The sequence below is a fragment of the Syzygium oleosum genome, unplaced genomic scaffold (genome assembly GCF_021117445.2).
Source record: "Syzygium oleosum isolate NSW1041296 unplaced genomic scaffold, Sole_v2.1 Sole_v2.04, whole genome shotgun sequence".
NCBI classification, from domain to species: domain Eukaryota; kingdom Viridiplantae; phylum Streptophyta; class Magnoliopsida; order Myrtales; family Myrtaceae; genus Syzygium; species Syzygium oleosum.
In genome coordinates, this window is record NW_026607488.1 from 556,237 (window position 1) to 582,801 (window position 26,565).

General features: G+C 39.4%; 1 protein-coding gene, 1 long non-coding RNA gene and 1 pseudogene across 2 annotated transcripts; all 3 read left to right on the forward strand.

Annotated features, from left to right (window-relative positions):
- Positions 1-1,131: 1,131 nt before the first annotated feature.
- LOC130138037 (uncharacterized) lies at positions 1,132-10,538 on the forward strand. The gene is made up of 2 exons (XR_008816463.1): positions 1,132-1,687; positions 9,146-10,538. It is a non-coding gene; the product is annotated as an uncharacterized LOC130138037 (long non-coding RNA).
- Positions 10,539-13,766: 3,228 nt separating this feature from the next.
- LOC115684510 (transcription factor MYBS3) lies at positions 13,767-15,347 on the forward strand. Its single transcript, XM_030609256.2, has 3 exons — positions 13,767-14,137; positions 14,472-14,668; positions 14,757-15,347. Exons 1-3 carry the CDS (start codon positions 13,819-13,821, stop codon positions 15,141-15,143), a joined length of 903 nt encoding a protein of 300 aa, XP_030465116.2. The 5' UTR covers positions 13,767-13,818; the 3' UTR covers positions 15,144-15,347.
- Positions 15,348-21,657: 6,310 nt separating this feature from the next.
- LOC115684530 (1-aminocyclopropane-1-carboxylate oxidase 1-like) lies at positions 21,658-24,140 on the forward strand (annotated as a pseudogene).
- Positions 24,141-26,565: the final 2,425 nt, after the last annotated feature.

The window sequence follows — 26,565 nt, forward strand, 5'->3', positions numbered from 1 at the left end:
GTTAAAACAATCTCGCGAAAGACGGCGTGAACATTTTCTAGATCCAGAATTGTATATGATCGGACATTCTCCAGGATTCGCATTAGAGAAAAGATTGATAAGATTTCCAAACGGTAAGAAATTAAGATAAATCAATAGAAGTAAATCAATCAACAAAAGTTAAGCGACAATACATTCTTCTCAATCTAAGCTGGACTAAATCCGATGATTCCGATAATTTATTTCAACTATCACAAACGCACAAGTAAATCTCTGAAATACAAAGGCTCGGTATCCATGCATTGCGTTAGGGGCCCCGTCTTGGTGAAGGGACAGATTGTGAAAAGTTGTGGAATCCTGTGTTGCGGAAGCCAAGCGATCGAACAATAAAATTGATAGAATAAGAAAATAAATCGGACACAGATTTCGTGGTTCGGATCGTAGTGACCTACATCACAGGGAGAGCAGACGGAATTCCACTATAGATCAAGCGATACAACGGAGATTACAACTACACTCGAGTCACTCAAACACTCTCGGTGTTTCCCAAGCCCCCAATTACACCCCAGATAACTCACACGTGTGTTTAGCCAATTCACAATTCCTCACGAAATAATCTCTCAATCTCGCGAAAGAATTATACACAAATCTTATCACAAGATTGCCAACGCTTGAACACTAATTCTTCTTGGATGTAATTCACGAACGAAATCAACTGCCAAGCACTCGCAAGCAGCGGCGCTTCAAGAGGTCTTCGCTCTTGCTCTGGACATAGGCTTCGCGAAAACCACTCTGCTTTCTTCAACTTCTTCTTTCCAAGGTGCCCACGATAGAATATAATATATGTGCCCAAGAGTTGACCGAGTCATGGTCTGAATCAAAAAACCACGTTGGACTTTCTTGTTCAAGCCGTAGACTCCAATATCAATTAGGAAAGAATATTTGTTTCCTCCGGCACATATTTGGAAAGTAAATTTTCAATATTTCTTTTTGCTCGATTTCGGACGTCCGCAAAATACCAATTTCGAATATTCAGATTTTCGTTTTGAGCTTAAACTCGAGACATATTTTCAACATCCTGGAAAGAGCTGTTTGTAACTTTGTCATTCATTTCTTTTCCCTCTCGTTGCGGAGTCGGAGTTCCGTGACGCAGGGACGAGGCTATCGCAAGTGATACAAGGCATGGAATTTCACGATCTCCCACGAACAAACCTGTCTCTAGACACTCGAGATAAGTTTTTAGATGATCAATTCGCTTTGCTAGGTAACATGGTCGGGGATGAACTTAAATTGCAGATTTGCTGCCTCTCAGTTGAAGAAACTCTCATTGCACTCCATTTAGCATATTCCATCATCAACCCTGATTGATATTGTCTGTGTTTTAGCTGAAGAACTGCAGGAGCGGGACGGAGAATCGGCTCCTCTTTTGACTGTGCCCCTTATTTTGCGGTCAATTTCCGAGTCCTTGCGGAAAATTGCTGTGAAAATACTCGAGTTTACTCGTCGGAGGTCCTTTTCTTTGTCTGTCTTATTTGTATGTTCATCTTCTTTTGTGATTGTTTGTCCTGAAACAGATGTTATCTGGAACAGACATAGAGAGGTCTGTGTACATCCCGAAGACCGTTGTAGCTCAAAAAGTTTCGAGCATCTTGTTTAGCCTTTGGTATCCGAATAATCTGTCGACAAACCCCTCCCCCAGCAACTGTTGGTTTTTTACAGAACATGCATAGTTAAAAATATAAACGCAGCGGAAAAATATAACCATACATGTATCTCCAAAGGCGTTGTTCGTGCGTTTCAATAAAAAATCGGAAGACCATAGGTGGTTAATCGGATTACCTCTCGTAACGTGCCCAAAAGCGATTTCGGTTCGGATGTTCTTGGTTCGAGTCCCAAGCGTCGGACCTCTAGTTCAGACACACCACCAATCGCACGACGAACGGAAGGAAGAACTCGCGGATAATCACCAATAGAATTGTGCTAGCAATCTTGTGGTGACAATTCTTCGCACTCTCGATATTTCAGTCACGGCGTCGGAAGAGAGAAAACGTATTTTCTTGACTCTCACGAACACATGAGTTTTCGTGAGAGTCAAGAAGAACTCTCATGTGTTCGTGAGAGTCAAGAAAATACGTTTTCTCTCTTCCGACGCCGTGACTGAAATATCGAGAGTGCGAAGAATTGTCACCACAAGATTGCTAGCACAATTCTATTGGTGATTATCCGCGAGTTCTTCCTTCCGTTCGTCGTGCGATTGGTGGTGTGTCTGAACTAGAGGTCCGACGGTTGTGGGACTCGAACTGAAGAACATCCGAACCGAAATCGTTTTGGGCACGTTACGAGAGGTAATCCGATTAACCACCTATGGTCTTCCGATTTTTTATTGAAACGCACGAACAACGCCTTTGGAGATACATGTATGGTTATATTTTTCCGCTGCGTTTATATTTTTAACTATGCATGTTCCGTAAAAAACCAACAGTGGTATCAAAGCCAATCCTTAGGCGTTCTCGTGCGTTTAATTGATTTTGGTTCATATATATTTTTGCGATCCAATGGCCAATTTACTTTGTTGAGAGAATTGCTTGCTCTTAAGCGGCCTATAGAAGTTGATTAATTTATATGATAAATTTGATCAACTGAGCAAAAATCAGAACTAAATCAATTTTGAATAAAAAATCCGTACCTTATTTTCTTTTAGTTTTGTCTTCTGCAAAATGATTCGCAACTATGAATCTAGAGGCGACAACGCTACCGTCACTTGGAATCACCTACGTGAAATTTGTTTCACCGGCTTTGATTTCTTAACGTGGCTTACGTTGCTCGGCCATGAATTTGATTCAGTGCAAAATTTTATTTGTGCCTTCCAAAGCTTTAAATTTAGAATTTATGGCTCGCGAGGAAGGGTGGTGATCATGGAAAAACCCCTAATCAATATGATTGATGTATGGATGAATGAATGATGATTACAGGTATTTTTGGGGTTGTAATTATTAAATGAAGGTTGCGTCCTTCTTTTTATTTTCATGTAATGTATTTTTAGTATAGTTTAGTATTATCAATTGTTGATGTAAACATTACACGAGGAGGAGCCATTAAGTCGGAGAGCTCTATGGGCCTGGTCCGTGAAGAGTTCAAGGGTCCAAGAAGAAGTGAAGAGCGGATCTCTATTATTAAAACATTAAAATGACTAAATGGGACTCATTGGCTTGAGACCCATTGAGCCATAATTCCATGATCACCACGTAGATAGATTTTTATGCCTTTGATATATATTTATTTATTCAGTTGTTATGCATGTTAAACCGGTTAATGTGCAAAGTGAGACCATTAATAATGACCCAAACCTCCTTATTAATTATATTAAGTCGAAACGGGTTTTGGACTCGTGGCCTTCCATTGTCGTGGTTTGGTCCAACATTATAGTGGTTGATTGACCGGCTATGGATACATAGGGGTCAATTGCCATTTATAATATTGGATCACTCCATTATGCATATGATGTTGTGGGGTTGGAGCCGAACGATTTCTAATAAATGTCAGGTGAGGGGATCGTTTGTGTTTTCAATACTTGCATGAGATGATGGGCTAGACTTAACTATGATCATGATGTCAATAACTGTCAGGTGAGATTTTCATGGTCTAGAGGCCGAAGTTATGATTGGGACTCGTATATGATGTGTTGAACAAGTTGGTTCACTCACTAAGTTCATAGAGCGGGCTATGGGCTAGTGGGACTCCAATCTCCACTAGTAATCTTTACCCAACAAAGATTACCGTTTTCCCATTTTAAGGAGTATGGGATTCGAAAAATTTAGTGGGAGGCACTATTTCATTTAAAGGCCAAAATGAAATGGTTATTTTGAAAGACAACGGCTAACAATTTATTTTCTGCACAGATATATTATTACTCTGAAAATGGTGACCACAAACCTACTTGCTTCTATACTTGACAAGAATTGTTTGATTGGACCCAATTTCACTGACTGGGTGAGGAATTTGAGAATTGTTCTCAATTCGGAGAAAATCGAGTATGTGCTTGATCAAAAGATGCCAGACTCCTTTCCTGAGGGTAGGACCCAAGAGGAGCATGTCACTTATGATAAGTGGCGTGATGATGACTTAAAAGTTAGGTCATACATGCTTGCTTCAATGAACAATGAATTGCAGAAGAAGTATGAAACTATGGAAGATGCTAGGTCGATCATCTTGCACTTAAAAGAATATTTTGATGAGAATGGTCGAACTTCTAGATATGAGATATCTAAGGCATTGTACCGTATGAGAATGGCTGAAGGATCATCGGTGAATGATCATGCTTTGAAGATGATCTGGCACATAGAAGAGTTGGCTAGGCTTAATCTTGTTATGGATAATGAGTTAGTTGTGGATTTGATTCTCCAATCTTTGCCCGATTCCTTCTCTGGCTTTGTCCAAAACTTCCACATGCATAAGATGGAGAAAACTCTCGCTGAGTTACATAGCATGCTAGTAGTTTATGAGAAGGAAATGCACAACACGAGGCCCAATGTGGTGGCTATGGCTACGGCTTCTTCTTCAAAGAGTAAGACTGTTTTGAAGAAAAAGAAATGGAAGAGGCCTATGAAACATGCTGTGCAATCAAAGCCCAAGGTTGAAAAAGGGAATTATCACTCTTGTGGTGTCAAAGGGCACTTGGAGGAGGAACTGCAGAAGTACCTTGCGAGCTTGAAGGTCAAGCCTAAGGACCAACCTTGCGAAGGTATGGTGTCTATACTTATTGAAACTAATCTTATGGTTAGTGTTGAATCCAACTTATGGGTTCTAGATTCTGCTGCAACCTCACATATTTGCATGTCTTTGCAGAATCTGGATATAAGCAGGATGCTGGGATGAAATGAAATTGTCCTAACATTTGCAAATGGAGCAAGAGTTGCTGCGTTAGCTGTAGGGACTTTTCATTTATGTTTGCCTTCTGGACATGTATTGGTATTGAAAAATTGCTTGCATTATGAGAATGATGTTAGGAACATCATCTCTATACCTCGTTTGAGTAAAGAGAATTATGAATTTTCTTTTGCTGATGATGTATGTTCTATTTATCACAATAGGAGATGTGTTGGTTCTGGCTTATTAACCAATAATCTTTCTACCATTACAATGTCCGGTAATGCGATTACCAATACCAATAAGCAATACAATAATGATATAAATGCCATAACTAATAAACGCCCTAGAGATAGTCCAAACCCAAAGTATGTTTGGCATCTTCGGTTAGGTCATATTGGAGAAGACAGAATCAACAAGTTGAGTAATGATGGGTATATTGATTCATCAATGTTTGAGCCATACTCGGCTTGTGAGGCATGTCTTCTAGGAAAAATGACCAAACCGCTCTTTGTGGGACATAGTGCACGAGCTGTTGACATACTGGGATTGATACATACAGATGTATGTGGACCAATAAATGAAAATGCTAGAGGTGGTTATTCTTACTTCATTACATTCACCGATGATCAGTCACGGTATAGTTATTTGTACTTAATGAAGTATAAATCCAAATCTTTTGAAAAGTTCAAGGAATTCAGGGCTGAAGTTGAGAAACAAACATGAAAATGTATTAAGGTTCTCCGATTTGATCGAGGAGGTGAATACCTTAGTACTGAATTCCTGGACTATCTTAAGGATAATGGCATTATATCACAGTGGACACCTCCTGGAACTCCAGAACACAATGGTGTATCTGAAAGAAGAAATCGCACTTTATTAGATATGGTGCGATCTATGATGAGTTACACCGATTTGCCTATATCTCTTTGGGGATATGCCCTCGAGATAGCCGCATATGTACCGAACAGAGTGCCATCCAAATCTGTTCCAACTACGCCTTATGAGATATGGCATAGTAGGAAACCAAGTCTTAATCATATTAAGATTTGGGGTTGTCCAGCTTTCGTCAAGAAGCTGAAAATGGAAAAATTGGAGGTTAGGTCTGAACAAGGTCGCTTTATTGGATATCCAAAGGAGTCTCTTGGATACTATTTCTATTTTCACTCTGACCTAAGAATTTCGGTCAGCAGGCATGCTTCTTTTCTGGAGAATCAGTTCGTCCAAGAAGGTGGTGCTGGGTGGAAAATAGTCTTACAAGAATAGAATAATGAAGTACCAAAATAACCAAGTTCAAACACCGACCTCTGATTCAGTGGGAGCTTCTGATACACAACCTCTTAGGAGGAGTGCGAGAACGTCTCGTCCACCTGCTCATTATAGACACTTGGTTGAACATATTGAACCATTATTCATTGTGAATGATGGTGATCAACCTGGTGATCCAAACACCTATGAGGAGGCGATGTCGGACATCGATTCTGGTAAATGGCTGGAAGCCATGAAATCCGAAATGGATTCAATGTATTCCAACGAAGTTTGGACCTTAGTTGATCTGCCTGATGGTATTGTACCAATTGGCTGTAAATGGATTTTCAAGAGAAAGATGAATGCTGAGGGTCAAGTTGGAACTTACAAAGCACGGTTGGTGGCGAAAGGATACCGTCAAAAAGAAGGAATCGATTATGACGAAACTTTCTCACCTGTAGCCATGCTAAAATCCATTCGGATTATGTTGGCTATAGCTGCACACCTAGATTATGAGATATTCCAAACGGATGTCAAAACAGCTTTTCTAAATGGTTTTCTTGAGGAGGACATCTATATGGAATAACCACGGGGTTTTGAATCCAATGGTGAACGCCGAAAGGTGTGTAAGCTTAAGAGATCCATTTATGGACTCAAACAAGCCTCCAGAAGTTGGAACATCTATTTTGATGAAGTAGTCATATCGTTTGGTTTCATCAAAAACCCGGATGAACCTTGTGTATACAAGAAGGTCAGTGGGAGTGCAATTGCATTTCTAGTTTTGTACGTCGATGATATACTTTTGATCGGGAACGATGTACCTATGATATCATCGATCAAACTATTCTTGTCATAAAAATTCTCCATGAAAGATTTAGGAGAGGCAACCTATATTTTAGGTATCAAGATCTATAGAGATAGATCGAGGCGATTGATTGGTCTCTCACAGTCTACGTACATAGACAAAGTGTTAACACGTTTTAACATGCAATGTTCCAAAAGAGGATTATTGCCTTTTAGGCATGGAATCCATCTTTCCAAGGAGATGTGTCCCAACACTCCTGAAGAAAGAGAGCGGATGGCAAAGATACCTTACGCATCTGCTATTGGAAGCATAATGTATGCTATGCTATGTACGAGACCTGATATTGCACATGCTGTAAGTATTACTAGCAGATATCAGTCTGATCCAGGGGAAGAGCACTGGATAGCAGTCAAGAATATCCTTAAGTACTTGCGAAGGACTAAGGATTTATTCTTGATATATGGAGAAGGAGAGTTTAAAGTTGAAGCTTATACTGATTCCGATTTTCAATCGGATCCTAATGATTATAAGTCTACATCTGGGTTTGTCTTTACACTTAATGGTGGCGCAGTTAGTTGGAAGAGTTCCAAACAGAGCATAACTGCTGACTCCACCATTGAGGCAGAGTATGTAGCCGCTTCAGAAGCAGCAAAGGAAGCCGCTTGGATGAAGAAGTTCATTTCTAAACTTGGAGTCATTGCTTCCATTGAGCAACCAATTACAATGTTTTGTGATAACAATGGGACAATAGCTCAAGCGAAGGAACCAAGGTCTCACCAGAAGTCCAAGCACATTGAGAGACGCTTCCATCTCATTAGAGAAATTGTTGGGAGAGGTGATATCGCCTTGCAGAAAATTGCCTCAGCGGAAAACGTGGCAGATCCCTTCACTAAGGCCTTACCTCAGTCTTCTTTTGAAAGACACATTGACAAGATGGGTTTGAGGTACCAAACAAATTGGCTTTAGTGCAAATGGGAGATTGTTAGATGTATGCCCTAAAGTTACCATGTAATAGTTACATGTTAGGGATTTAAGTTGTACTTTCAATTACATTATTTATTTAATGGCAAGGACGCATTCATTCATTTGTCCAATTATTTAAATATATGAATGATTCCATAAGATCAGTTGTGACTAGACCTATTCTTGAGACGTTAAGAATATGTGTGACAGGTTCACAGTTAGACTAAATCTTTAAATTGTTCTCGGTCGATGGATCATTGAGTGGATATTAATGATCCTGTTGATACCGGTGTGTTCGTAACTTCACCAATAAGTATTGGATACTTAAGGGAATGACGAGTCACGAGTCATTGGATATTGCGATACCCGAGTTAGAACACAGGTGCTTGTATCAGATAAGTTCACTGAACGTGACATGCATAGAACGATTAGCAGCATGGAAACTTTTAGCGTGGTCAATGTCTAATCGTTCGTGCTCTGGTCTTGTGTAAATAATCCTTAGACCTGAGGTACAGTGTTGACTTGTATGTTGGATGGCTATGGTTCACAGGTGCGCATATTGTCGCTTCGTTGATTCGTCTTTGTACTTGATGGCCATAGTTCGTTCACATATGAAGTTACACGTGTGCGCAAAATGGAATCTGTCTCCTTGTTATATGCAAGGTACAATAATGATGTCCTATGCAATCTAATCTTGACACTGCATTGAAATCCTCGGCCGGGGTTGTAACCGAGAATGAACTGTTCATGTCTTATATAAAATGCATGTCAATTAGATTTGTGCATATGATCGAGTGACTTGACAAATATTCCATGGTCTTTGTTCGATCGGGACATAGTAAGGCAGAGGGATTGAATTATACCGTAACCAAAGCTGACAGGTTCATTATGTTCTTAAAACATTCACACTGTCTAGGTAGCCATGACATATTATAGATGTCAATCATGGCTTGTAGAACCTAGAGGTTGATCGGGACAATCAATTCTCTTGGGAGTACTAATGTGTTAGTGCAAGTCTTACTACCAGCTCAGTGATGAACCTAGGGATGTCACACACCATAACCAATTTTGGATAACGTTGTATGGAAGAGACGATATTGCAAATATGTTTGCAATCGAATTGAGTCGGACTGAAATTAAATTAAATGGAATTTAATTTAATTCAATTTTTTGTCATGGGTGTGTGTGCATATGATGCTCACAAAATACACATATGCTGATCATGCACTTCTATGTTTGTGTATATATATAATTTAAAAGTGCACACGGACAGCAAAACACCAGTGAAGTGGTCCATGTCGAACCAGTCCCCCGATTTCCACTTTTTCAAGTCCAATAAAGCCACTATTTTTTTTTTAATAATTTCATGAGTGTCGCAGGTAAAATCACTGGGAACTTCTCAACTGACTTATCCTGGTAGATTTTCTCGGATTCTTCTATAATAGTATAAGACTATTAGCGACTTGACATGATTTTCTTTCGAGGTAGTCAAGTTCAATTCTGGATGTCTGTCCATATCATGAATTGAATTGAAATTGGCACATATGTACTCTGAAGTGTTGCATTTATAAATCAAGGAGAGCCATACGGACTTTGACCAGAAATTCCCATTGGCTCTTTGTTTTTGCTTCTTTTCTCCAGTGGTTTATACATATTCATATCTTGTTCTGACTCTGTATTTTAATCGATGCGGCCTACATCGACACTAGAGTTAACCAAGATATCTGGGCATTATTCGGCTTTTCTTGAAGTAGTCATTGCTTTTCCTTTTAGTAGAAAAGGACATTTCAATATAGAATGCCTGTGTTTATTGACTTGATATAATCACCCAATCCTTGGATACAGTTGGCCAGAAAATAATCTGTGATAATCAAATCAAAAACCCAAGGGGACCTGCATTACACTGTGGACTATCAAATAAACCTATATAGGTGTGTGCGCACACAATATGTATATGTAATCATATGGAGGGACGGTATGAAGTCGACAGATCTCTGTTTATTTTTGTAGCTTCCTTGAATTGGTCCTTATGAGGACGATGCTAAATAAGATGTCTGGTAAATACATTGAATGAACCTATATAGGTGTGTGTGCACACAATATGTACATGTAATCAGATGGACTGTATGAAGTTCACAGATCTTAGATTATCATTGTAGCTTTTCTTGAATTGGTCTTCATGAGGATGATGCTGCCTCTGGTGCATACATAACATTGCGCCAAGTAACTCTCCTATAAACTGAGCATACAGTGCCAGATCATGGCATCATTTTATTGTGTTGTTAGACAGATCATGCTCCTTCGCCTTATGGAGAAAAAGAAACAGGGCATAAGTTGAAGTTGAACTTGTCCTTGCATGGTGTTTCCTTGAGTAGTATAATATGTCTGAACTCTGAACTGCTAAAAGAGACCGTCTAGTTCTTTATGCAGAAACTAAGTTCTGACCTTTTGAAACTTGAAAGAATGCTATGCTTCTCTTCAGCAGGATACTAAAGTCAAATCTTTCGAAAGTTGCGACGTGATTGCTCCACAAGACGAAGCTATTGGCGCAAAAAAAGCTTATAAAAATTTCTACCTTTGTGGTAGCTTGGGAAGCAATCAATTAGTTCCTCGCTTTTCTCACTCTCTTTCTTGATTTGTTGTTGTTTTAGGAAAGTGACAAAGTGCATGTCCATTAGACATTGCAACTGCCGCACCCATTCATCTTTTTTTTCTCCTATTTTAGGTCTCAAGTGGCAGTCCATATTATATTGAGGTGATTTCCATTGAAATTGCAGTTGCTCATATGGGACAAAGAGGGGTACATGTGCACATTATATGCTTTTGAGTTTTGATCAATCAAAGGTTCTTGCTGAACAGCAATCTTCTGAAGTGGTCTTGAGTGTTCTTTAAGGTTTTCATTTCAATCCTCAAGTGGGTCAGTTCGTGTTCGTTTCTTGACCAATGACTGTTTTGTCAATGGCTGAAGTTGCAATCAACTTACTCCTCACGTTAATTCTGCAACCCCTTGGAATTGGGAGCATGGTCGGATGCATCTTTGAGAGAATATTCTGACTCCCCGTTGGTGCCAATATATATCTTTTTGACAACCCATCAATCTTGTTTTAGTTGAAGCTAAGTCTTGACTCGTGATTAGGGTTATGCATAATCATGGGATACAGCTCTAATGGTGGCAACAAGGCACAATGTGTCTTACCTAACGCGCACATGCTTTAAAAGAATCCCAACTCGAACCCGGGTTAGGGGTGAAGATTCGCGGTCAATCCAAACAAAGAAATGAAAATCAAGTATAAACCACGTAAATTTCCCGTCCAAGTAACTTATCAAATTCTTTTTCATGACTCATCTGATTAGATCATGTGAATCTCCATCCCACAAGTAATTCTCGATCTCGCAAGAGATGGTCATCGGGGCGGCTCCAAAAGAATGGCCTCTAATGCATTTAAATGGCACTTCATTCTTGTTTCCTTCAATCCTCAATTCTGATAAATGTGAGAGAGATTCCATTGCAGATTCCTCATCCAAAATCACTGATGGACATGGTGTCTTCATTGGCCTGCTGCTACCTACACTAAAATAATACTAAAAAAAAAAAATACCACATCTAAAGAATTGCCCAATTCTGTTGTCTGCTATTGTACTCATATGCCAAAACTTCCCCTTGATTTATTTTATTCTTAGTCAAACTAGGATAGAGCTAGCTTTTTATAATAATCAAGAAGCCTGCAACATAGATAAATCCAAAGAGAATAGAGTTGATTCCTGCTTCAAACATGGGATAAACTAAAATTATCCTCAACTTGCCTTCCATGATCAAATGTTTGATTAATTAAACTTAATCAAACCTTAATTACGTGCAAGTTGCCTCTACTTAACAAAGTAATATCAAGGCAAGACCAAATCTTGTTGGAGAAGATATGTGTTAATTATGCAATTAGCCTGTGTCTTTCGAGTTTTAGTCAATTATTATTATTATTGTCTTGCTTGCTTGTGTAGCAAAGAGAATATTCTAGTCCCCCCTTTCTTTATGTCGGCCCTGCTTTACATTATTGGCAATTATCCCAAAAATTAATTTTTTACTAGAATAGCATTTTGGGTTGGCCTTACTATTTAGGTGCTTTTGTCACATGGAATTTGCTCATAAAGAATTCAACTGATGAGGTGCAGTGTAATCTAGTTTATCCAGTAATATATGATATGATTGATTAAAAGGACAAGTAATCGCCGTCCCGAAACTTCAAATTACATTTAGTATAAACCTAGTCTTTTAAATTACGGAATGTATTATCTCTTGTTTTGAAAATGATCCACTTCTTCCCACGGAAACATTTTCCTCGCTGTCATTTCTCAAAACAATGAAGGAGGTGGGGAAGGAAAAATTTTTCCCGAAAACATTTTCCGCCCCCGAACACCGGAAAACACAGCCTTATTATAAACCTAGGCCGACCATGTCATTATCTCTTGTTAGTTGAAAATGCCATTCGAGGTCGCGTGTCATTTGTCAAAGATAATGTTTTTCTCGAGCTAATTCTAACATCGCAGGCAACTGATCGAATCACTAAATTATCCGAATATATTTCTAACTAAGCGGGGTCGATTAGATAAATCTTTTATTACGACATCGGGTCCGATTTAGTATAATCCCAAGATAATTCTACTCAAAATCTAATTATGACATAAGAGAGGTTCAATTAGGTTACATCAATTTTTGGTTTGACCTCTTCCCTCTAAACCTTTTTACAAGATATTTATTTCATCGTATTTAATTATTTTCTCTTACATCAGAGAAAGCATTTGTCAGAATACAGTTGTTAATTGTCTGCAATTCTTGACCTACCATAAAAATATATATTGAGACTCTCACGTTGACAGAGCTGCCATGGAAAACAATATGAAGTCCAATCCTATTTAAAATAAATTTCTGGCATCATCACTAATACCAAGTCATAAAAATGTCTTTAATCTAATATGTATGAATAAAAAAGATAATTAGGGCTTTCCGGGAGCCAAATCCGCGAACCCGAAATCCGGCGACAATAGGAAAGTATATTTTAATAGTCGATGTAATAGATGAAATAAATCCTATAGAATTTATGTAGTCATTTGTTATTATAGATAATGATATTGGCGGCCCATAAACTTTTCTTCAATTTTCTTTCCGTTTAATCTAGTTTTGAACTTTGAAAAGTCCAGTTACTGTAATCCCTCCATTTAAATTTCCAGCATTGTTAGTTGACATAATCATAGTTTTGTTAAGTTGATGTTATATTTGATTTACATATGGCTTGCACGTCATATATCTCTCTAATATTGTTCTAGCCCCCCCTTCCAAAAAAAAAAAAAAGGATTTGCCAACTTGGAAAAACAACACGACAGTCCACGTCATTATTTTGGTCTGGTAAACGTTGATATGGTGGTCCGTGTTAGGAAAATGCATGTGACACAACTTGATGAAAAGATTACATAGAACTGATTTTTCGAAAATTTAGGGACAAAATTAAAGAGGAAAAAGTTGATGAATAAAATTGAACATGGGAAAAAAGTTGAGAGACCAACCATATTAATTTTTTTTTGTATACCCTATTATAGATTCTCAACTGCTTGGTATGCACTATTAACTTAGGTGGAGAAAAAAAAAGGATAAAATATAGTTTTCCTCAGAAGGATATGAGAAGAAGTTAACTAGTCATTTTATCTATCTTTTGGTCATCATGATACACGACTCAAGTTGGGATAAAAGAAAAGCATTTCATCAAATAAACTATGTCCATCCAATCATCTTCCTTCGGTGTGCATCCAGTTTCCACCATATATACCAGCCAGACACACATAGTAACTTCTCTCTCTCTCTCTCATATATACCAGCCAGACACACATATAGTAACTCTCTCTCTCTCTCTCTCTCTCTGAGTTTGGTGTTCGGGGGACTTCGGGGGACTAATTTGGTCTGGGCAAAAATGGGCAGGAAGTGTTCACATTGTGGCAACATAGGACACAATTCTAGGACCTGCACAATCACTTACTCATCACCAGCAACTGCTGGCTACGATAGTGTTGGGCTCAGGCTCTTTGGAATCCAGCTTGACATCTCCCCATCCTCATCTTCTCTTGCCATCAAGAAAAGCTTCAGCATGGATTGCTTGCCCTTCACTTCATCACCAGCCTCGTCGTCTTCTCCGTCCTCCTCGCGAATCTCGATTGGCGAGAACTCCGATAAAACGTCCCTTGGCTATCTGTCGGATGGCCTATTGGGTAGATCCCAAGAGAAGAAGAAGGGTGAGCTTTTGGAGATGCAAAAGACTCTGTTCTAATAAGTTTATCAGCTGAAATTGAACCATAAATTTTGCTTGTTTCATTTGAATTTAGATGACTTCTGTTCTCTGATTAAGATGAGCATTTTTGTTTTATTACTATGTCTATTGTTTTACTTGTGTTGTTTTGACCAAGTTTGTTCTATCCTAAGTTCTTTCTGTCCACAAATATTTTCATCAACCTTACACTGTACAAACACTTGTTTAAATGCGCTTCTTTTGCTTTTTTTTTTTTGGGAACTTTCATTTGTTAAGCTGAGAGTTTTCAATATCTGAATTTTTGTTGGGTATATGACCAGGAGTTCCATGGACAGAGGAGGAACATAGGACCTTCTTGGTAGGGCTTGAGAAGCTTGGGAAGGGTGATTGGAGGGGCATCTCCAGGAGCTATGTGACCACGAGAACCCCGGCCCAGGTTGCAAGTCATGCTCAGAAATATTTCCTCCGGCAAGTGAGCTTCAACAAGAAAAAGCGGCGCTCGAGCCTCTTCGACATGGTAAAAAATCATTGCTTCCATCAACTATTACTATCATGTCGCTATCATCAATTAGTTCGACGCGGTTTGATAAATTCTTTTTGTATAGGTTGATGTCAAAACCGTAGCGGGTAATCGTTTAGGCAGTTTGACGGCCAAGCCGAGTGACTCAGTTCCTAATTGCAAAATGGGAAACTTAATGATGTCTCATTTGCAAGTTCTTGATGCCAGAACCACTCAGCTTTTAACTGCACTTGGTTCCTCGAAGGAGGATGGCAAGCTTAATGATCAAGAAAGTGTGAGGATGATGACTGGTTCATCAAGCTGCGGATTGATCAGCTCCTCACAAAAACCATCCGATGCTCCAAAATCGATCGGCGTTTCACCTAATTCGGGTCTTGATCTTGAGCTCAAACTGGCTGTTTCAAGGCCCTTGGAACATAACAAGCCGTCTCTTGCAGCTCCTCTCTTTGTGGGACCTCTTGCTGTTACATGACAAATTGTTGGTAAGACTAGGAAAGAGATAATAGATACTCTTCCTTTTGTCTTTTTATTCCCTAAGGCTCGAGAAGAGGAGTGGACATTACCATTAATGCTAGCTTCTAGTGCTTTAGCTTCAGTTCATCTGTTTGGAAGAGAATTTTTTGTTATATCCACTTCAAAAGGAAATTTGCAGTTGTCGTTCAACTGATCATGATGATGCCATTACCTTTATAATAAGTAGATTAAATTACTGTTAAAGAATGTTGCCTTTTGCTGTTTCCTCTTTCCATCTGACAAGTGTGCTAAAGCTAGCACACATATAGGGATATTGATTAAAGATGATATTCTAGCTTATTTCCCATATGGCAACTTTAACTTTTTGTTTGCTTCATTTGGAGAAAGAAGAGTTGACCAACACCAACGTATAAACATAGAAAAGCAAAGATATTCACAAAAGAGTTAGGTAAAGAGGAAGAATGGCATCTTTCTATGACAGATAGTTTACTTGCCAGGCTCATCCAAATCTTTGAAGTTTCTTCTTTGGAATCTAGTAGTCCCTTACATTGTTTTCATGCTTTAACAGCAATAGAATGTTGAAAAACACCTAAGGAATAAATTGTCTCCTACGAAATTTCCTGAGATTTCCCTTGCGTAGAATTACAAGAAACAACATCATCAGTGCTGTGTTGAGTGTGGAAAAGATTGGGAAAACGAAACAAACTAAGACTCGATATCTAGCTTCTTGTTGATGAAAGAACAAACTCATGGATTGAATTGATAACCAATGTAAACATGCTTCATATGGCCAAATTAGCGAGAACTCCTTCTAGAGTGAAATGCACGGTATTTGCTTGCTAGCTCTTTATGTGAGTTATCAGTATGAAACCTCAAGAATAAGATTGAAGGGTATAATGTATGTAGTCGGTGTGTAGATTGGAGTTATATTCTTTTAATTCGAAAAATTAGGAAAATATTTTTGAACAAAAAAAGTACAGCTCTTTTAGTAGCCACTTTCTCATTGCAGGAAAAACAGGCGGTTTTCAGGATTCCTCTCTTCAAAGTATGTCTAGATGAAGGATGAATAGAAAAAAGGGAAAAGATTCAAGAAAATAAAAGAAACGCAAGCAACATCAAACCAACCTTGAGTTAGAACTTGCCTTTCCATTCTGCTTTGTTGAAAAAGATAACACATGAACCAACACACTGCAAGAATTAAACTAACACAATCGACTCTATAAAAGAATGAACCAAGTAACTTTCTGAAGTTTTAAGGATAAGTTATGTTCATGCTCGTTCAAGTTTTCATTTTCTGGTTCTTTTCTCGGCCAATTGGAATATGCTTGTTCACTTTACCATGAAAAGCATCAAGTTGAAGGTAACAGTTGATGCATGCAATAAATACAATGGTGACACAAGTTGCCAAACATATTTGTCCTGTCATGAAGATTGGACCACACGTCAATTGTTATTTCTATAGGCCGTTTTCCACAAGCCAAATTATAGAAGATTTCTTGAAGCTTCTTCTTTGGGCCAGCTCTATGCATTTTGCAAGAAGATGGTAATAATAAAACTGATCTCTTCCCCAAACAAGATTCAAAATGCGTTGAAAGAACCCTTTGACTTTCTGCATGTTTCTGTTTCCTTTTTCACCAATTTTATCGAGCAAATGAAGGTTTCTAGGTGAAAGAAATGAAATCATATCTTGAAAGAGAGATATTTATTTTAAATAAAGTGAACATGAAATCACTCATTCTACAAATGAAGCATGAGCACATTGAAAACCAAACGGCACGTTGTCGTTGTCGGCATTTGAAGAAAGGACAAACAACAAATTATGTGACTACAAAGCTGACACAATTCCAGACGTCTAGTGATTTTGAGGAAGATAAGGAAGAACGCAGCTTGTCCACAAGCTCGCAACCAAACAATTTTATCATCTCCTCTCCCCAGGCATTTGCTCTTCCGTCATTTCATTGAAAAACAAGCCCAATTGTGCTATATCTTTCAATGGGATGGATGGCCAGCTGCTAAAAAACATATAGAGGCACATCATAAGTATAGAAACACTTTAATCAACTGTACTTCGCTAATCAAACTCAGGCTGGAATTATTTTCCCCACATGCAAATTACGAATGTGAGAAAATCCTTTTGTAGTGATCAACAACTTCTGGCAAAAACCCGCTTTACTACTGCAAGTGAAGTAAATCAATGAAGTATCTGCGTTCTCAGATCCAAATAATGTAGATAAAAAATACAGTCAGAAACATATAAATGTGTGTTCTTCCCCTTGCCCATCATCTTTCGCGTGTTTATATCGAGTCCTCATCTCGAGCGTGGTCTGAGTAGAGGGATTAGTAATAATGTGGGACCATGAGTGAAAGAGTATCAAGAGTTGTCCTAATCAAGTTCTTGGTCTATCCAATTGGCTTCAATTAAACCATAACTGGTGATATGAACACGACATCTAGCTTCTACCATCTCATTTGGGCACCTCTTTGGACTGGTCCATCAGTGTCTGTATGATTTATCGTGCGATTATAGGTCACTTTTTGAAGAATGTGACTCTTCAACTAGCCACTGTGTCTAGCTTTACTACCTGTAACCATCGCTGAGGTGTCAAGTCACTCCACATTGGATTCACCTTACAAAGCAAACTAATGCACACAACCATTTAAATTCTGCTCATGATTCATGTGGATGGTACAATTTTGTTTTCGAGCTAGAGATACAGATCTCCTAATATTGCTTTTGTACCCTTGTGTTCTTGTGATTCTAAGAGAGTCCAAAACGGTCATTTTCGCAGTCATTTTCAGGAAAGAAATCGTCAGAAAAACTTTAGTTTTTTCTTTAATCCCTCCATCCTCATATATGTGGTTTCTACCGTCAACAAAAATATATGCAAATGTTCTTTTCTTGAAAAAAGAATCTATTAATTGTGGGTCATTGAACACCAAAGTCCCTTTGGTCATTGCATATTCTCTTATGTGTTCGTATAGAGTCTCTGGCCTCTTATTTGTAGAAAGACCCAGCACAAGGCCATATCCTCTCAAGTAAAATTTGCAGGAAGTCAGGATGCTTGTGCTTTCACAAATCCCTTTTAACAACAGCAAAGTAGCGTTTGGCTTTTTCTGTTTTGTCAAGGGCAAGTTGCGTATCGAGCACCGAATATTATGCCAAAATGCTGCAATTCCAAACTTCTATACTTCCATTTTTTGCTGCAGACGAGAATCACCTATGACCACCTCTGACAATTCAACGGATTCAAAACTTTAGGCATGTCGTGTTTTCTAACTAGCCGCCAGCTTACTTGGTGAAAATTTACATACCAAGGTACAGTAACAGATCAATATTCAGCTCACTAATCGCGCAACCTATTGAAGTTTCCTGGTCGGGGGTGGTAAAAACAAGAACAATCATCAACTCGGAGCATTAAGTGTAAGAACATGTACCGACATAGATGTGAACAGGAAACTGCGGTTTTACTCAGTGGATCAGAGAATTGACCATCAGTACAATATCTTACTCTAGGAAAAAATAGATGAACAGAGTCATCAGAAGCATGAGCGAGCAAAACAGCAACTATTTGCCAATTCGTGCCTGAGCTGGTCCTATGGAGAGGAACTCACAGAAAGTGTTGCTAAGGAAAAGCATGTTGGGAACAATCTGTGGCTAAAAGTAACACACCAACTATAAGAGGAGATCAGAAAACCAGTACCAAATGGATGTCCAGGATGATGTCAAGATATATCAGCATGAAAGGTATTATTATTCTACATATCCAAACTTGTGATGTCAACCATTAACTGCATATTACTCAAAGAGCTACAAGCTCTCAATTCTTGCCAACTCAAAATTTCTACTTGCATTCCATGCTGAAGTTGAGTTCTTACAATAGGCTTAGCTGCTGTCCACAAATTTCAAGCCATTTTGTATTGTCTAAAATTATCTCGAGACTCTGTTAACTGCATCGCGGTTCATGCAAGATCAACCAACACAACCATCTAACGAAGAAACGGCATTGATTGTTCTGCTTTGCCGATGCTGTAAGGTTCCGTTTGATTCTTGGACTAACGCAAAGTGCTGTCAGTCTCACTTGAATGGGCCTTTGGCCCTGGTGCTCTGTTTACAGGAAGGCTTGGCACTTGAAACCAACTTACAAATCCATATGATAACTTACTCCAATCTTTGTAAATTTTTTGACAGCTTTCTAAATTTTCCCAAATCAGTTTTTATTTCCATCTTTCATTTTTCTTTACGTTGTCGCCACCATCCGTAAAAAGACCGAAAAATGTAGTTGAAGCTTCTTCCTTTTGTTTTCTTTTTCGGCTTTAGTGTTAAAATAGTGTTCAGGCCAGTTTTTGTGCATCTCAATCAGTCCAAGTGATCTTAAGGGGATCATCCCCCAACATTGCCTCTGTGCATTCAGAATTTTACTTCTGGAGTGCTTTCAACAAGAATTGAATTCAATCTACATGTCATCTTGGAAGATTGCACTTCGACTAATAATGCCCATGGGAGCTGTCGGCCATCTTGGAAGAGTGCAAAGAAAAGTTCGGCTTGTCCAAATCTATTGTGCTGGCCCACTACCCACAAGAGTCCAACTTGGTTGTAGATTGTGTTGCTAAAGCTCAAAGAATAAAGGCCCTTCCTCAAAATTGGTTGTTAACGCCGCCTTTACCTCTATACCCACGATCTATGTTATCCTTTTGATATTTAAGGAACGAAATGACCAAAAAAGAAAGATTGGCATTATAATTGTCCTAAATTTATGAAATTCGAACAATATTTCAAATCTTGATGGGAAAGCCAAAAAAATACAAACAAACAAACAGGCCGTACATTATAATAAGTAAGATTTCAGGATGCTCCAGTAAATGAGTAATTACTTTTATACAAATTGTCAAATCACTTTTTATATACACAAATTTTCTCCAATAAATCATGTCTGTTTTGCTGATAATAATTAGCATTAGAATGTAAGCTACTCGGCTACCTATTTATGGAAGCGCGAAGTAGAAGCACGGCACCTTCACTCAAAGAGATTATCAGCTTTTTTCCGGATGCAAGTTTCTAATGTGTCGATTGCCTGACAATTTAAGTTTTGAAAAGATTGGATCAAGGTGCAAGTTAGGGCTTCGAATCTTGCATAATTCTACTTTCTCATCTGCTCTTAGGTTGATTTTACGCGTAGTAGTCAGAATTCAAAACTCAACAACCCTGCTAGATGTTGCATTTCAATCATTGTCTAGTCTTACAAGCTTTTACTGAACTCCAACACAAACAATGGGTGGAAGATGAAAAACAAACCACTTAGACATGATACTTGGTAACTCCTGATTTGTTGCAGATCTGACTTATTATGTGAAAATCTGATAAGTCCGTCAGAAAATGTGAAAAAGAAGAAGAAGAAGAAAAGTCTTGATTTTGATCGACACCAAACATTCCAAAAGGACATCCCGACCACTTGATTGATTTACATGAGGTCCTATTTGATTGATATCACTCTTAGGGGACATAATACTTGGGAACTCCTGATTTGATGCAAATCTGACTCTTTTTGGCGAACTTTGTAATGGAGTGGAGCTTCCCCTAATACTTTGCCGAAAAGAAGAGTGCTTAGTTTACAAGACATAGAAGACCCTGAATCACTTGCCACTGAGGCACTGAAGAAATGAAACAGCCATTCTTCAACCCAGGTTACGCTTAATTTGCAACTCAACTTATTGATACGATTATCTGTGTAACAATAACACATTTATCTTGAATCGGGTTTTTTTGGCTCAACTTTCCCAGTTTTGCCAAGGGAGTAACCTGATTTTTTTTACCTTGAATTGGTGAAGATATGTGGAATTTCTAACAATTCGCAAAGGATTAGATCAAGTAACCGGAGGTCTATGGCCGACTGATGTTGTTCATCTTCATATAGCTATTGAAATTCTTTTTTTGATAGTAGGTCGCATGTATAGGACCAATTGGGGCATTGCTCATATTATAAATGGAGGCTCATGAGGGTCCATTTATAAAGTCCTATGCGAGATTCTAATATCGTCATGGCATGCTCAATTATCTTTTAACCTAGTCATATTTGGCTTTTTAACCATTGTTGTAGCTCACTATTGTTGGATCAGACTGGGCTCAACCAACCGAAGAAAGCGGGTTAACCGAGGGGTTGGAACACCGAAGCTTGAATTCCGAATTTGTTCACCTGCCGCTTCAACTGAACGAGCCAATCCCCCGACAACCTTAAAGAAAGCCACCCCATGCTTTCTATATGATTGACACAAAGGAGAAATTCATAATCTATCTATTTGCGGAAACCTTTTTGTCATAATAGTGGGATTTGGATCAAAACTACCTTCTTTTTTTTTTCTAGGATCACGAAAATGAGTCTTTTTCCTTGAATCCAGCCAGGCATGTCGTTTTGAGTGGTTAGCTCTAGACTAGCCACCTATCTTTCTTTCCCGAGCCACAACTCTTGTATAAGACGTTGATGCCCATTCTTTTTCCAAGCCCGGACCCTTTTCTTTTCCTAAAAGTTTCAACAAATGTACGCAAAAAAATCACTAAACTTCCCCCATCTCCATCCGTATATATACCCGGTCCATGAATCATCTCAATAAACTTGTTAGAGAGAGTTCAGAGGTAAAGGAGGAAAGCGAAACATGGAGATTCCTCTGATAGATTTGAGTGAGCTTGATGGTGAGAACAGGAGCAAAACAACGGCAATACTTCACCTTGCTTGTGAGAAATGGGGCTGCTTCAAGGTAACATTTCGTGATTCATCATCATCGAGAAGGTTCAATCTTTCTTAACGACCCAATTCACTCTCTTATCTTAAGAAATGGTTGTGATGATGGGATGATGATGATGCATTTCTTGCAGATTAAGAACCATGGGGTTGACCCTGAACTGATGGAGAAAGTGAGGCATTTTGTCAACACCCACTACGAGGAGAATTTGAAGGCAAGTTTCTACGGGTCAGAAACTGCCAAACGCTTGGAAAATGCCAATGGTACCACATCTAATCTAGACTGGGAATGCCCATTCTTCATCTGGCACCGCCCGAAGTCGAACATCGAGGACTTCCCGAACCTCTCGAACGATCTTCGGTGCATGAGAAAATTAGTCCCAATCGCAAGTTCACGGCTCCTGATCATTTGAGAACTTTCAGTTTCCAATCTTGCTGTAGTGGCTAAGTAATCAGTAAAGATACTAAATCCAGTATACCGAGCCGGTTTTAAAGGTGATATGGCAGATCAACCGCTAAGAATTCATCACATCACTTTGTAGACCAAAATAGTCCACCGGCCTTAGTATCTATAATATTTACCTAGTGACTGACTAATACTTTGTGCAATATTCTTTTAGGGCGACAATGGATGAGTACATCGCTTAGGTGATAAAGCTAGCAGAGAAGCTCTCAGAGCTCATTTGTGAGAATCTTGGCCTAGACAAGGACCATGTTGAGATACACATATGAGTTGTGTTAGAAAAGTCCCATATCGGATAATTGATGTGGTGTTGATCAATTAATATATCCTAATTGGCCCATAATTCATTGGTTTAAGCTTTCGAGTGAAGGTGGGTTATGTTGACAGGCTCAAGTCTGAATATGTTGATGGGCTTGGACTTGAGCTCTCTCTTTGGCGATCTCCCCAGGTGAAAGTATCGGGCTTCTGCTGGGTGTTCCCAACAAATGGTATCAGAGCCGGATGGTTGATTGGTGGGCCTCCAATCTGTTCGGTGTTTGATGAATATCTCAACAAAGAAATCTCATGATCGATGCTTGTTTCGGGTGGAAATTGTTATCACGGTTGGTTTGGCGAGAAGTGACCATGGACAGTTGGTCTGGTGACACGAGATAGAGACCATGTGTGATGCAATCCCAAGTTAGCAGTTGATGATGGTTTGACCATGGACGGCGCGAGATAGAGACCATGGGTGATGATGGACGGTGCGAGATAGAGACCATGGGTGATGCAATCCCAAGTTAGCAGTTGATGATGGTTTGACCATGGATGACGTGAGATAGAGACCATGGGTGATGCAAGCAATCCCAAGTTAGCAGTTGATGATGGTTTGACCAGGGATGACGTGAGATAGAGACCATGGGTGATGCAATCCCAAGTTAGCAGTTGATGATGGTTGTTGTGCATAGTTGCGGATGCATTGCAATGACTTGGAGATTGAAGTTGAGATAAGCTGATGCAGAAGAGTACCTAAATTAAGGAGGAGCAAATCTAACAACACTGAGCTCACATGTGAAGAGGAGATTGTTGAGATACACGTATGAGTTGTGTTAGAGAAGTCCCACATCGGATAATTAATATAGTGTTGAGCAATTAATATATCATAAATGGCCTATAACTCATTGGCTTAAGCTTTTGAGTGAAGGTGAAGGTAGGTTCAACTGCATATGTTGACGGGCTCAAACTTGAGCTCCCTCTTTGGCAATCTCCTCAGGTGAAGATATCGGGCTTCTGCTGCGTGCTCCCAACATAAAGAACATAAAGAGGTAATTCTCAAGGACAAATGGACCTTCCGTGGGGACTAAGGTGGAGAAATACCCGGAATGCCCCTACCCCGAGCGAGTGAGGGGGCTCAGGGAACACACCCGATGTAGGTGGGATCATAGTGATACTTCAGGATGACCGAGTCTCAGGCCTCGAGTTCCTCCACGACGGGCAATGGGTGCCAATCCCGCCGTCCGACAATGCCACCATATGTGTTGACACCGGGAACCAACTCGAGGTGCTGAGCAACGGGTGGTACAAGAAGGTCTTGCACCGCATCGTGGCTGAGAAGAATGGAAGCCGGCTCTCCGTGGCCACGTTCTACAATGCCACGAATGATGCCATCATCTCGCCGGCGCCGAAGCTCCTGTACCCGGAGAAGTACGCCTTCGGGGACTACTTGAAGCTTTGTGCGGCCACAAAGTTTCAAGGGAAAGAGCCAAGGCTTGAACTAATGAGGAAACTGACGAGCGATGGATGCAGTGGGGCTTCCTAGGATGGGAGCCGAGTTTTGTGATTGTGACTCCTAACTACGAGATGAGTTGCTTGTTGGAAATTGATCTTGTCATGAAACTTGCTTGAAAAAACCAGAATAGACTTTGCCTACTAGCCAGCAAAATAGCGCTATGAGTGATAATCTTATGTATCATTATAAGCAAACACGTGATTTGATGAGATACAACTGATTGTTGGCACGAGCTAAATAGTACTATGTTGTTTGAATTATTGCCTTCGCGTAGTGTCTTTGCATATTATCCAACTGCTAGTCCAAATGTTTAACATCATTTCACTTGTCCCAAAGAAAAGTTAGATTAGATCTACATTATCTTCTATGAAATTTTTCTACCAACCGTCGAATATATTGAGAGGTGTCAAAAAGAACAAACGAACCATCCGATAAATCTTGGCATAAGGACACTAGAAATGCCAAAAGTTTCATATGACGCTCACTTTAATGTCAAAAGTTTTCGTCGACTCACTTAAGTGCCAAATCAGAGAAAAACGACCACTTAAGTAAAACCGGCAACAAATTCCGTCCAAAAATATTACGTGACTTTTATAATAAAATGTTTAATCTGACATGAAAATTTTAAATTAACAACGAGTCCAACTTGGACTTCTGACGCGGCTGGCTTGTGCCAAATTGACGTTGCATGAAGCCCATCTCACAATAGACAAATTTGTAAAGTTTCGTTCGACGCTTGCTTGCGTTTTTGTTTGTAAACCAAGACAAAAGGTTTTGAATTCTACCTTACCGAAGCGAAATCTTGATTGTGATTGAAGGTTGTAACGACAGGAGGAAGTGCTCGAAGCTTTTTTCCGGTTAAGATCGACTTCAGTTATGATGCTTGAACCGAGATTGAAGCTTTTCAAGCTTCACGGCCGGAAAATAGAGCATTCGTTGTGCTTTCTCAAACGTAGCGGAGTGACGGTGAACGACGACAAGCAATGAAGAGTAGTGACAAGTAGCGAAGGGCAATGGCGCAAAAGATCAAAGTCTTAAGTCCAAAAGTAATATTCGACCGAGATTCAAACTGCTCAAAGCTCTCGACCACCGCAAAGGAAACAGAGCACCTTGATGTTATGCCACAATCACTTGAAGGCGGTGATGACGAGCGATCGGCAACTTTGTTAGGCGACTACCCAGAGAAAAATCCCGAAGCTCTGTGTTCTAGCCGTGTTCTTTTCTCTCTAAAGTCTTTTACACCGCTCTCCTTGAGAGCACCTAATGCCCCCCTTCTCAATGACATCCACCAAACCAGGATTTTCGTCGAAACGAATTTGAGCCGCTCGTCATGCTCCTACTTTCCGTTGCAAGATTTAGTTGTTAATTTTGGGGTGAAAAACAAATTAGGGTTTTCAAATTTGGGAAAATGCTTGATTGTTTGATTTAGGGTTTATATTTGCGGCAAAACATGATGACGACGTCATTTTAGGGGTATATATGCCGACTGGGGACGCCGGCAAGCCAATCGGTTGAAAAAATTAATAAAATATTGTCTCGTCGGATTTCTTACAATTCAAATAGGAGTTGGCCCTTAAGTAATTGTTTAAAGTGGCACTTAAGTGATGTGACGAAATTTTTGACAAAGCGAGGATCATACGAAACTTTTAGAACTTATAGTGTCATTATGCCAACAAATTTTGCAATCCTAATTGTGATATTTGTTGTTTAGCTGCAAAAAGAAATTGTTGATAAAATAACTTTTGTCCTAGTATTACATACTTGTATGTAGAAAAGGCTATAACCTGGTCTTGGTCAAAGTTACCTATACAGATTAAATGTTTGAACTTTATTGGTTAGTGAGGCTAGCAAAGGTGCATCATAGGCCTCCATATAACCAGGTCTCTATTTTCCCACCTTGGATTATAAAAAAGAAGAAGTTATTTTCCCACCTTGGATTATAAAAAAAAGAGTTATCGTCGTGAAACATTTCATATTTATTTACTCTAAGTGTTTCAGAAGTCCTAAAATTTATTGCAAAAACATGATCAGATTCTAAAACTTTTAAATAAAGCAACTAGTCCCAAAACTTGTTCAAAAAGTGCAATCAAATATTTCCGTTAACTCCGACCAATTTGAACGACGGAAAAATCCGATATATCATTTTGTAATATGTCTTAAATGAATGAGACACTGATGTGGTGAGCAAGTAAGAAAAGAGGCAAAAAAATGAAGCAAAAGAGGTAAGAAAAAAATAGTTGGATAGAGAGAAATCGCAAGGGGATGAAGGGTCGAACCTTGCCCGCTACGGTCGGGGGCGACCCACGGTGGCGCGGTCGTGAGGGCCTGCAAGCCCTCGCCCAAAACCTCCCGCTGCTGTTGCTGAGTTCCCTTCCGGTTGATTCTTGCATTGAATTTCCAAGAAAGTGGACAGTGCTTTCGTGGTCAGTTGGAGCGACTCACTTGTCTAGTCCCA